Below are 13,883 nucleotides of genomic sequence, written 5' to 3' on the forward strand. Positions count from 1 at the left end.
ACCACATACATTGTTGTATATATATCCATTATAAATATACTACATAGGCAGCCACAGGAATGCCAAGTTAGTGGGTGATCTGCTCAACAACTCTTACTGAAAAAGCCAAAACCTTGTAATTACAATTTTGGGGATAATAGGAGCTTAAAAATCTTTCTGTCACATTTTTACTATAGGGAGAAGAGACTTGGAAGTGGAATGCTTTCATCTGTCATAGCAATTAGCTTTAAATTTAGTTTTAAATAACATAGATGGTGCTAGAGCTATAGGTCCTACATATTTACAGTCAGTCTAACCTGACATTTTGCCTTAATCCTTTGGGTTTTCTGCTCATGTAATGTTCTCTGGATATCATCAAGTTACATCAGAAATAAGCACTAGAGCAGATATGGGGTAGATTCGAGGCCAGCACCTGGCCTGAGCGCTAGCAAGTAATGCTAGGGTGTTGCTGCTGGACGAATTCAAATTTCTGCTCTAAGTATACATTGTGTTTCAGAGGGCTTGGTTTTTTGAGAATGCAAAGTCAACTGCAAATTTGTTTTAACTTCTGTGGCCGGTCTGCAGTTTATGTAATCTATCCTTGTATTTTCAGATTGCACATTCTTCTGAGCCAACTGAGTTACTTTCAGGACACTGATGGGAAATGTGACATTGTAATCTTCCTCCCCTTCCTAACCTTTCTTGAAAGTTTGACCACCTAGATAAAAATAAATAAATAAATAAATAATTATGAAACAAAATAAAAAGTGCACAGATACATTCAAACATGGGTGACCTAGCACCAGCACCTACATTGTAATACCTGAGAAAGGTAGGAGAACATTTGGACATCAAGCTATATTGTGTCTGAGAGAAAAGTTAACACTTTACATATGGAAACAAACTGAAATTACATTTACAATCTGTTAATTTGCTACATGCACCATGCTGTACAAAGATACATTTTCCACATTTTATGTCATTTTAATGAAGTTATGTTATAAACCATTAAGCAGTGGCGTAACTACAGGGGGGCAGGTGCGCTGGGGCCCATGGCCCTCCACGACATGAACTCATGTCCCCCCCCCCCCCCCCCCCCCCCCCCCCCCCCATTGGCTGCACATATTATGCATGTATTATGGCAAGCCAAACAGTAAATATATAGCAAATATTGATATATATGAACTAAAACTGATATTTTTACGCTACTGCCATTAAGTATGCATTGAAATGTGCAGAATTTTGTTCCATGCAGATGATTTGTTACCTAATTTTTATTAAAATGTATTTTATTTATTAACCAAGATGAAATTAAAGCAACGTTGTTTAATCTATGAATGAAGCGGATCGTATGTCGAATGCAGGATCCACAGCGCCTGTATGCAGACGCGTTTCCATGGCATCAGTAAACAAGATGGCAGGAGCGTTGAGAAGAAAAGTTTGTGTCCGCAGTTTTACTTTTTTCTCTGCTTGTTAATTTGTTTATATCGATAATATATTTCCCTTATTTATATATAAGTTGCAATTAAGAAATATGCCGACGAAAAAAACTAAGAAAGGAGCGAAACGGACAAAAGGGTGAGCGACTGTTTTAAAGAATTTTTACACACAGTAGATATTGCTTACTCATTAGATTACATTACACTCACAGGCTAGCTGCTAGGCTAACACTTGCAAAAGTGTTTTTCTTGTTGGTTTTTTTGGAGTAAAATGAGGTAAAATTAGTAAATAATGTCCGGTGTTTTGTTTTACTCGTTGCTAAGACTCTGGAAACAAACTCTAGACTACAGGTAGCCTGTAAATTCTGTTTGTTGGTTTTGTGGAAACCCAGTACTGTATATCAGATACTGTGTAACAGGTCATGGTATTATGTTCATTTTTACTGATTCTGACACCCCAATTAAATTTTGTTTTATTGATTTTTGAAAGAAACAAAACATTAAATTCTCTATACATTTTGCACATGAAACATTGTATGCTTTATTTTCAATGTGGTACTTTTACATTGATAAACAGTAATTATGCATAATAATGTAAAATAATGTGATAACCTCTTTTTAGCAAGCGTAAGCCAAATATCGACAAGATCCTAAAACACAGACGACGACTTGACTGACCTCAAGCTCATCTGATGCAAAGTGGAAACGTGTACTGTGGTCTGATGAGTCCATCTTTCAAATTAGATTTAAATAATGTCTCGCATTAAAAAGATATAGTGCTTGTTACATTTATTTGAATGCAGATTAAAAAGAATTAGCCATTATTTTCCATTCCCAACTTTGGAACATAGTTTGTAATTAAGATCACTTAAGAGATTTTACATGTCCCATAAGTGTATATAAACTTTTAACATTACATATAAATAGACCTTCAGTATTTACTCAGATTACACAATTAAATCTCGTGGAGTTTTATTTTTATTAATAAAATGTACAGTTTGTAAAGGTTCTCTTCAAACACTGTAATTTGAGCACATAAGAAATGAAATGTCATAAATTGCTTATTTCCTGAAATTTTATTGCATAACGGTCTCTAAAGTTTACACCATTCTTTGTATCTAGTAAAGGAAAGAAAGAAATCAAGCCAAACTCCAAATCAGATAAGGAATGTGATCTGGAAAGGGCTAAAGCTAATGCTGCTCTGTGGGAGTCTCGACTGGAAGTAACAGAGAACTCTCGTGTAGAATATCGTGAAGTCGCTAGGAGACTAGCCCGGGCAAATGAAGAGCTCACAAATCAACAGTACAGAGCCGAGAAGGACACAACTGATATTATTGGTTTCCTAAAGAAGAAGGACCTTGAGAAAGATACAAAGGTTGGTTATGAACCCTGTTACCTTGCTTATGTGTATGCAAATAAGTCCAAATAAATACGTTAAATAAATGTTTCTTAAATACGGGAGCCATTTTTGGCAACTGTGAAATCCAAATCTACAAAACATACATAAAACAGTATGTCACTAGTTGCTGCACTATTTGGTCATCAAACTGTTAAAAAATACAATGCAAGGGCAGTTGTAGCTTAGTGGTTAAGGTACTGGACTAGTTATTAGAAGGTTGTCACTTTTGGGCCCTTGAGCAAGACCCTTAACCCTTAATTGCTTGAATTGTATAGTCATAACTGTAAGTCTCTAACACTGCAATCAAAGTGCCATATAGTAGTACTAGTTGTGCTGCCTAAACTACTTTATATGAATGGTGTGTTAGATATATTTGACTTTTATTTCTAATGTTATTGTTTTTACAGACTGCTGCATTGGAAGAACAACTAAAAGATCATAAATCAAAAGCCTTTCAAGAAAAAGAGCTTTTAGTAAGTAACCAGCTTGAACACTGCCAAACTGTCCCCAACTGAAACAGTAGTTGTGTATTTATTCATCATATATTTACATAAGAACCTTGTTCCAAGAACAGGGAGTGACTGAACAGCAAGATATTTTTATATGACCAGAAGTACCAATGCAATTTTCAGTCAGCAGTATACTGCCAATCATAATATGTCATATAACATAAGCTTTTAATTATTGTTAGACTGTAGAGGACTGCCTTTCTACTTTCGTAAATTTACAATTGGAGAAAAGGTGTTACTCTCAACAAACATTTATTTCTAATTATACACATACTTAGTTCATTTGTAGTGAAATAAATACAGCGAACATAAAACTTTACGACAGAGGCCCAAAAATTGCACTCATGTAATCCCATTCTATGGCATCATAGAGTCTGTAATTAAATTGTATGTAGTCTTGGAATGCATCAGTCAGTATTATACATGCCAAACCATTTATCCTGCACGTTTCATGGTTTGTTGGTAGTAAATTACAAACGTCACTTCAACGCTGTTATTATGCTGATCAAAGCATTTTATATGCCCAATGCCTAATTGTGAATGTATTGCAAGAATTTGTATGTAATTCCAAAAAGTAGCTAATCACCAGACCATTCGCCACAGTCTCCTAATTGTTTTAATTTAATTAAGAAATGCATTGCCATTGTCACCAGCTGTCACAACCTTCTTTTGCTTCTTACGGATAAAATGGGCCCCAGTTAAACAAAAAGACTTGGTCTGGACAAACATAAAACATCCCATTTTTAGACACGGCAAAAGTCACATTCACCCTTAAAGCATTGTTCTGGAAAACACATTGTTGTGGTGGAGTTCCATGTGAATCCAATGTCGGCCTCACAATTTGGTAAATTTGATAAAACACTTAATCTTGGAAATGGACTTAGCTAATGGAAACACTAAATCAGTCATAGTTTTAAAAAAGAAATAGGCGTCTGCTTTTGTTACTAATTTTCTTTATTAAGTGGACTAACATGACTGAGCTCAGGGAGAAAGTCTGTAAGATTATTTCATCAAGGCGTTTCCAGCTGTAGTCATGTGCCACTGCTACTTCATGACAGCAATTAAAAATGACACTTGGCAATAAACCAAGAAGCAAATAATGTAATGCAGCTTAACTTATTTGAGGTAATGTTGTAGGTCTGATCTTAAAAACAGCGTGTTTGTTTAGTTTGGTATTTGTCACACATGTGCTAAAGTTGGGATTCAAATGTTTAGATATTCACATAATGATGATGCTGTTTATGAAAGGTAAGCTACACTTGTCTGAGATCATGGGGCAAATAAGGTTATTAAGTCTAAGTATGATATTTAGAATTCATGAATGAACAACCAGTGGGGACGTAATAGTCATAGCTAATGACGTGTATAGCAAGTTTACACAAAAACCAGTGACCTTATTTATACTTTTTCAGTAAGTGAGGTCATTTCATAGGAATTTAGCTAATCTTCTCTAGGCTGTCTATGGCAAAAGCATACAAACTAATATTGTACGGACTGAATCACAGTACATAACAGTAGAGGTTAAATTATCTAGCATTCACTTCACACCCTTGAGGTTGCTAGTCTTTTCCTGAGTAGAGTTTTTTGTAAGCTCTTAAATTTAGATCGTCACGACTGATTCGGGTCCCTGTGCAAGTTGATGGTGGAATGGTTTCTAAGTGTTCATGAGCATAAAGAGTGATGTGAATTAAATTCTGTAATTTGTTACTCCAGAGCAAAGACTTATATGATGAGTGTGTCAACAGATCATAAGTTTGCTACGCTATTATTGTTATCATGGTGTTAATGCTTTACTGCACAGCCAAACGAAGACGTTTGCATTATTAAGCAAAACTACAAATCTAAGCATTATGTAACCACCCAAAAAGCCCTTCCAAGACTAAAGGCAGAAGGTCAAGAACAGTTGGTTGGGCATGGCTGCAGTGGCCCCGAATAGCTACAGTTGCTGGGTTTTTTTTCTGGTGGTTGGCTATACTCTGTTCTGGTTTACATGGAAAGGCCATAGGCTATGCAAACGTTCTAATTCTTATTCCAGCGGTTGTAGGCCTGTGTTCCCGCAGTGATGCTGCACATACAAGCCACTTCTCAGAAAACCTGCCATCCCGCTATTCCTAGCTCTTGCAACTGCCAATTTTTAAACTTTTTTAAAAGCCATCCCTGTTATCATGAGTCCTGGGTTGCTAACCTCTTATTTGTTTTGATTGGCTGTTGCAGGTTGCGGAGTATTTGCTGAAGATTAATGAGTTGGAAGAGAAGATCAAGAAGAAAACCAGCGAGTTTCGTATGATTCAGGGGGAACTTAAGATCATCAAGGAGTTCCGCAAAAAAAAGGCTGACATGGAACAAGAGCTAATCACTGTACATGATTATCCAATCCAGTATGAGTGTTGTTTTCTTAACTGCTTACATTAATAGTTTACATGGTTCTTAATTCTCCAAAGAAACATTAATATTGAAATAATAGACACTTTTAATATCCTGTGCTGGCACCAATATTAGCTTATCAAAATCTGTGTGCAAAAGTTTGTACAACCGTGGCCAAAAAGAAAATAATTAATTGTTGCGTGTGCAACTTATTCAACTCATTAGGCCTTAATGAACTCATTAGGACTTGATAGGCAGGTCAAGAATGTCACATTTTTATAGAATTTTACATTTTATGTTAATGTTCAAAAAATCAATGGTTCCTCCAAAGAGCTAACTGATGTAAAAATAACGTAGATTCCTACAGAACAAGGCAAGGTTATAAATAAATATAAAAGCATTTTCAGCTTGCAGTTTTTACACTAAAAGGTGCTTTAACTCACCTAAAACCCGAGAATGGCTATAATGCTGATGTGTTGTCCACTGTATTTTTTAGATTAAAGAAAATATGTATATTGCTGAACGTGAACACCAGGAGAGCCTTGCAAGAATGGAGCACAAATTTTTCAGTGAGAAGGTAAGCAAGTAAGAGGTGCTGAAATGAAAAAAGAAAAAAATAAAGCCACAAAGAGGCAGAAATATACAGTTTAGAACTGTGAACTATTAAGTAAAAAACAAAGAAGTGGAACAGTTACTTGTGTATCTTTTACCTCTAGGTTCGTTTAGAAAAGGAAGCCGAGCAAAGAATTGCCCAGCTAGCAGAAAGAGCCCACAATGAGGCAATTGTGTAAGTGTTCTGTCCATTCTTCCCTTTTTCCAATTACAGGATAGTTTACTCTTCAAATAGTACCATCACACATAAAGAAAAAATAAATAACCTTTGTAGAAAAAAAAACAGGTTATTATCTTCATCGCACTGAAGATAGTCACCTAAGCCTGTGATTAAATCATCTGTTTTGCACACAGTGTGTAAGAATGTGTTCATGTCTGAACATGTGTGATTATGTACAAGAGCAATTTTGATAATCACAGCAAAAGCCACATGTTAGTTTTGCTTGATTAGTTTACTAAATACATGGCAGCAAACCTTCTAAAATCTTGCTATTGAAGTGGCATTGTGGCAGCAAGTCTTTCTGCTCAGGAGTTTCCTTTTTATTATGGTTTCCAAGGACAATCCTGCACCTGCTTCGCCAAAACAAGCATTTGAGGTCAACCGAGTAAGAACAGATGACTCACAGCTAGATTAAAAGAGAATAAGCCTGATTTCTTAAAATGTATTTGGTGGTTTAGAGCAATTTAACAGAGTTTATGTACTGTACTGTGCATAATCTGGTAGCTTTTGACACCTTTTTGGATCACAGTAGGCTGATGATGTAGAGAAGATTTTGCTTTTATTATAACATATAGAGGTTGTTTAAATTTCTATGAATTATAATTTTATGATTCTCTTATATGAGTCCAACAATACAAAAACTAAAGTCAATTAAATGATGCTAAAGTGGGACAATGAAGTATATACTGTAAGTAGTCTAATGTTGGGCAGTGGTAGCCTAGTCGTCAAGGTATTGGTGTTCAGATGGTTGTTGGTTCCCTGAGTGAGACCCTTACCCCCAATTGCTTGCATTGTATTCAGTCATAATTGTAAGTCCCTTTAGATAAAAACATCTGCTATACCTTAAATTTAAATCTAAATGGCTGAGCACTCAACTGACACAATTGGCCATGTGATTTGATGTCTGAGGGAGCTTTTATGAGATTGAGGATGCAAAAAAATGCGATGGATAGACAGACAGACAGACAGATAGATAGACGGACGGACGGACGGACGGCGATGTCGGCGATCGAAACTCGACTCTCAATCGCTATGTGTGAACTGTTCAACGACTCAATCCGTGCGAAGAAAGATATCTAGCATGTCAAATATCTGGATCCGAGTCGCCCAACTGGCAATGAGTGCTATGTCGAACAGCAAATTATAACACAAGATACGGTGTAAGGGCATAATATAGTTTCTATCAGAATACATCAGCACACACACAAGTTTTACAGTATTTCTGACCTTATCATTCTCTACAGAACAGAACACCAGCGTTGCATTGCAAAAAATATTTATTAACCTCCAACTCCCTATAGAACAATCCATGCTGTTTGCGTAGCCAAATCCACTGGGAGACCAGAGAAGCTTGCCTGTGATTCCAGTTGGTGATAGATCGTGTAGTGTGAAACCGCCTATCGCCGATCAGTCATGTAGTATGAAAGCCACACCGACTTAAAAGACTCCCGATTACAAGAGATCCTGAGATGCCATTAAATAAACTGCACCTAGTCAAAATTGTTTTTAGGGCTGTTAATACACAACATTTGCAAAGACTCCTCACATGTCAAACCTTGTTAAAGATTATGCTTGGCCTCGCAAAACAAGTCTTTACTAGATATTACTGATTTTCCATTTATTTATTCCTTTATGTTGAACTGTTGTAATTACCCACACTTTTGCTTATCTTAACAGGCAGCTGGATGAGGCATCCCGATCAGTTTTCAAGGAGAATGTGCATTTAAAGGAGGCACTTGGGTATCACTTGAAGGAAGTGAAGGAGCTTTCAAGGGGCAACAAGGTTCTTACAGACGAGAACACTTCTCTCAACCTCCACAAGGTATCATCACCATTGCAGTTTTTTTCCTGCACTACATCAATTTACAAACCACTGCGTAAACTCTTTTTTATTTTTTCTAAAAACATGCAGTATTGAATAATACATATTCAATGCTTAAATGTATGCTTACTTTCAACAAAAATAAGTGCTGCAGGTAGCACACTGTGCACTGAAAGACATTCAGTCCCCTATGAATGGGTTCCCCATCCCAACCTTTCAATAACAGCTCTGTTAGTGAGCTGTGATGCCAAACCGCCAGCTTCTTATTTTAGATAATGGGTTTATTTTACAGTTTTTTGTGTGGACTGGTTTTCTGTTGTCATCAGAGCATACAGTAAATGCCTTCAAATATAATTCGGGCAGGGCTGCAAATAGTGCTGCAGCTTCCTGAGAGTTAAAGAGCTCTAAAAGGCAAACACCTGAAGTGGGAACACCATTGGGAAACCCTTATTTAAAATACCACCCATTAAAGCAGAGCACTTTTATGAATAATAAACAGCCAAATTCGATTTATATCTCTTATTATGGTAACTCCTGATTTCTGGTGGGTACACTTGGAATGGTATTTCCCCCTCCTATATTTATTTTCACTGAGCTGTATGTTTGAGTTTGCTTGTGGTGGCTTCTTCTCCTCACCTCTATCTCAGGAGCCAGTCTCCTGTCTCGCTGTGGCCTGGCGCTTCGCATACTTTCCATGACCCCAATTCAAACACACACACCACACTCTGACAGTGTTACCTCTGGCCTGCTGCTGACAAACGCAATTGACAGACTCCTCCATTGTGAGCTCCAGGGCACATATATGCCCATACCTAGTCCATTTTCACACATACACACCAGCTAGACATGTATATATGTAATTTAGATAAGTACACACAAGTGTGGGTGCACTATAAGAAATAATTTATTCATTTTGGTAAATGGTCCGACTTTTGCACTGATGGTGGTCTAGGTCAGCTGTCTTATTGTCCCCACAGGAGATGAGCGAGCTGATGATTAAAGAGAACGTGGCCAAGCTGGCGGCCCAGCGGAGTGAGCTCTCCGAATTGAAGGCCAAAGTGGAAACTTTGGAGAAAGCCATGGTCATCAAGGCCTCTGAGTTTGAACATGAGAAGGCAGTTGTGCTGGAGCGTGCTGTAGTTAGAACTCAGGCTGGCAGTGTGGAGCTGGAGAAGCTGCAGAAATTGCTGGTTATGCGGGAGCAAGAGATGAGTCGAGTGAAGCGTCTTGCACGCAACATCGTGGAACAGCGCAGCGAGCTTGAGCTGTTCCTTCATGAAGCTCTGGCTCAGGTTAAGCAGGAGATCCTAACCAGTCAGATCCAATACAGGTATATTTAACACACTGATTAAAAATACAAATGTACCTTTAACACAAGTATGCTCTAAAACACACACACACACACACACACTGCAGAATAGTGAGGTTCACTTGACGTGGCAGCCTCTAAACCCAGAGCAATATGAAGTTTGCTTGACTGTGAGCAAGGACGCAAATGTTCCAGCAGCCTTAATTTTTTTTAATAAAATTTGGGGGTTCTGATCATTTAGACAAATACTTTTAGCAAACAGTTAAAATTTAGGTTATCAGCCTTGGCAAGAGACTACTGTTTTATATCATTTTAATGTATAAAAAGAAAAAGATCAGTTGCTGATAATATTGAAAACCTAAGAATTTTGGCACAAATGTTATTTACAAGTGTATGTAAAGTAGTTTGACTTTAATGGTAACTAATAAAATATACACACTCCAACATAATCAAAAATACTTAACACACACGAGTGATCTTAGTGGAACTGGATTTCAAGCAAGAGCTAACTGAAAACCTCAGCCTACTGGTAAAAGAGTTAATCATCCTTAAATACTGAGGTGTAGCCATAATTTTATGCTTACTAGTTTTTCAGTCCATTAGCTATGACTTAGTATTGACCATTTATTATAATTAAGTTTGACTAGATAAAGGCTGTTTCTAAAAAAACAGAATATTTACCAAATTAATACTGATATTATACAGTAACTGAAATGTAATAGGCATTCAATCACTGCTGAATCCGTGTTTCCCCTGTTACTCTATAAAACGTTTTAAAATGGCATATGTTTACAAAAATCATGTCTAAAGACAGGAGGCAATACAAGCGTATCGCAAACGGATGAGTGAAGCACGGTCAGGAAGGAAGGACTACCCCCGCATACGCACCTTTACCAAGGCTCCCCACAGCACCAACAGTGTTTACACTGATCTGGAAGAAGCAGAAAGTTGGTAAGTTGGAACAGGTTTCAGTGGCTTTGATCCCCAGTAATCCCCTTCTCATCAGCAGTGTAGTTTAGTGCTGTATTTTTCATAATTATGTCATACGTAATTGTACCACCTTAATCTGTAAAAACAGTGAATGCACAGTCAGTCAGATATATTGCTACATATACTACATTTATATTCATTTGCCCTGGACATGTAAATTCAAATTGAGCCAGCTCATTAGATTACTATAGTAATAAGTATTGCAAAAACTAAATAAAAAGGGGTGGGTGTGCAATAGTGTTATACACACAACAATGAACTACTATTAATTAGCAACAATTATTAACCTGTATTTTAGGAGCAACCTGCAGAGCTCGAAAGTGGACATCTCTGAACTGACCTGGGAGCAGAAGGAAAAAGTGCTGAGGCTGCTCTTTGCTAAAATAAATGGCTTAAAAAACAGGTAAAGCATTTTGAAACTGAAACATTTTGTCACAAGTTATATTCACAATGTGGATAAAATAAGCCTGAATGGCAAAGTGCTTTATGATGCTTTATTTTTACTCAGACTTGATGACATCACATGCCAGTTAAACTGCTAATTGTGGAACCTTCTAGAAATAGGAAGGACCTTCTTGTATAATCGTAAACTCATTTGGCCTCTGTCCACACTTTTTGTGTGTTGCAGGCGTCACATTCTGTTTTGTATTATTTTGTATGTCAGTGAAAACACTGAAAATGTTTTCTTTGTACTTTTATCAGTTTAATGAAAGTTCAAACAATTTAGCACACTACAAATGTTAGTTTTTATTACATGTAAGAAAGTGTCCCAGCTCCTTTGGAAACAGGGTTTGTAATAAGAATTTATAAAAAGGAATGATCACGTATGCTATTCTGTAACAGAGTCTGTTTTTACATGGGGTAAAAATAGGGGCACAGTGGCCACAGCAGCTCCAGCCTGCTGCTTGGCTTAACATTCATCCGGCAACTTGTTAAGCACATTTCAATCGCTTGCGGTTCTCTGGTGACAGCTGGAATACATCTTTTTTCGAGAGAAGATATGCAATGCATATGAAGGAGGGAGGACAGATTTATAGATGGATGGATGGATAGATAGATGAAAGGAAAAGTGGCTGGAAAAAGTAATTATATAAGTTTACATATAAAAGGAGTTTTTATTCTGTATTGCTCATGTGCTCAGATTAGTTCAATAGTTTATTGGCAAGCCAAAATAAACCTAAGGATTGGGTTTGATCCTTGCCCCATGTAAGTAGTTTTGCATGTTCCTTCCTTATCCAAGTTACTTATTAAAATAGCATGCAATATTGTAGAACCATAACATGACCATTATTACTTTAGCATTCAGAATGTGCAGTGGGGGCAAAAGTCTGAGACTTCTCTTATTGTAACAGATATCAAAACAAAAATGGTCTAAAACTTTACATTTTGGCTTTTTGATTTTTCCTACATTTGTTCAACATCTTATTCCAAAACCAGATGCATTAACTTGGAGTTTTTACCTATAGTTTGCTGCTACAGCAGCCTCCACCATTCTTGGAAAGTTTTTTCACTGGACTTTTACATGTTTTACTATTTGGAAGCAATCAATCAGCTACAAAAAAAAGTCAGTTTTGACAATACCATCTGTTCTTTTTGTAGTTCTAGTAGGTTAGTTTGTTTGTTTATTAGGATTTTAACATGTTTTACACTTTTGGTTACATTCATGACAGGAACGGTAGTTACTCATTACACAAGATTCATCAGTTTACAAGGCTATATCGAACACAGTCATGGACAATCTAGCATCTCCAATTCACCTCACCTGCATGTCTTTGGACTGTGGGAGGAAACCAGAGCACCCGGAGTAAACACACGTGGAGAACATGCAAACTCCACACAGAAAGGACCTGGACCGCTCCACTTGGGGATCGAATCCAGGACCTTCTTGCTGTGAGGGGGCAGTGCTACCCACTCAGCCACCGTGCCGCCCCTAGAAATATGACATTTTATACACTGGAAACACTGGGCAGTAATACATCCTGGAATGGGAAACACAAGTACACAATTACTTTCTTAATTAAACCTATGGACAATTCAGAGCAGCCAACTTACCTTGTGCATGTACTGGAAGGTGGAAAGAAAAACTGAAGACACCAGAACAGGTGAAATGCTGCAGTTACTGGAAGAAAGTCTCAAACCCAGGTCCTCAGGAACCATGTTGCTGTGCGGCAGGCCAATGCATTGTTACGCAGTGTAAATCCTTTGTAAAGAGAGTGTATTGGTTTTAAATATAGGTCTTACTTCTTTCTAAAAGATTTTATAGTAGGATGTCCAGTGAACGCTAAACTTGTGCAGACACTCTGACTGTTCATATACTGTACGTTCATATGTCACATCTGTAATACACACATTCTTCTTTACTCTTCTACAGAACAGTCAAGCCTTTGGCTCTTACCTCAGAGAGGGGTCAGAATGAGAGTAGTCCAGGGTATGAGGCTTTTTTCCCTTGTTTTACAGAATTAAAAAAAAAAGAGATTTTGGGTTCTGTTTTAATAAATCCATAAGTGTCATGCATGATTACATTTCCTGTTTCTCTGCCATTCACACAGGGCCACAGAAAAGGTACCCCAGATGACCTTTATAACCCAGGAACATGTGTCCAACATTTCCTCCAATCTCTGTAGATTCCCAGACCTACAGACCATCTGAACCTTGGTAACATGTCCATGGAAACTATTACACAACCAAATGGCAATCACCACCAACCCACCTACAGTGCTTTAAAAATATTAACACTCAGATTTCTTTTTGCATGTCATGTTAATTAAGTTTTTTAATGATCTTCACAGCTAAAAGTTTAATTTAAGACCCTGATTTAGCCACTTGAAAATCTTAGCTTCTTTTGACCACTGAAATGAAATTCCTATTGCGCTTTTGTATAACCCAGTTTCAAATCTCTACCATGAAATCCTGAATGAGTCTCTGACTAAATAGAGAAAGCCTGGAATCATGGTTTAGCCTGTTGGATTTAAAGGTAATGGTTATTGTGATTTAGTGGGCAGTACAGAGCCTTAAGCATGGCTGTGTAACCCTTTACTGATATTGGAATAATTCTCTGATGGAATTTCTTTAAATTGCAACTTTGTGTGGTTGTTCACTGTTTACATCACATTGCTCAGAAGGTTCTATTTAAGTGACATTTTGATTTAACAGGTTTGAAGGTAACAAAGCTTAAATGTGTTAATTTTATACAGTATTTCAGGAGATTATTACTTCCCTCACACACAGAGCCATTAGGTG

The 13,883-nt window shown here is 37.3% G+C and overlaps 1 protein-coding gene across 1 annotated transcript; it reads left to right on the top strand.

Annotated features, from left to right (window-relative positions):
- The first annotated feature begins 1,455 nt into the window (after positions 1-1,455).
- Positions 1,456-13,384, top strand: si:ch211-163l21.10 (basal body-orientation factor 1). Its single transcript, XM_063007216.1, has 12 exons — positions 1,456-1,557; positions 2,541-2,793; positions 3,225-3,290; positions 5,541-5,684; positions 6,187-6,267; positions 6,407-6,477; positions 8,200-8,344; positions 9,322-9,674; positions 10,464-10,604; positions 10,942-11,046; positions 13,015-13,071; positions 13,193-13,384. Exons 1-12 carry the CDS (start codon positions 1,514-1,516, stop codon positions 13,290-13,292), a joined length of 1,560 nt encoding a protein of 519 aa, XP_062863286.1. The 5' UTR covers positions 1,456-1,513; the 3' UTR covers positions 13,293-13,384.
- The last annotated feature ends 499 nt before the right edge of the window (positions 13,385-13,883 follow it).

Source organism: Trichomycterus rosablanca, chromosome 13 (genome assembly GCF_030014385.1).
Source record: "Trichomycterus rosablanca isolate fTriRos1 chromosome 13, fTriRos1.hap1, whole genome shotgun sequence".
NCBI lineage: Eukaryota > Metazoa > Chordata > Actinopteri > Siluriformes > Trichomycteridae > Trichomycterus > Trichomycterus rosablanca.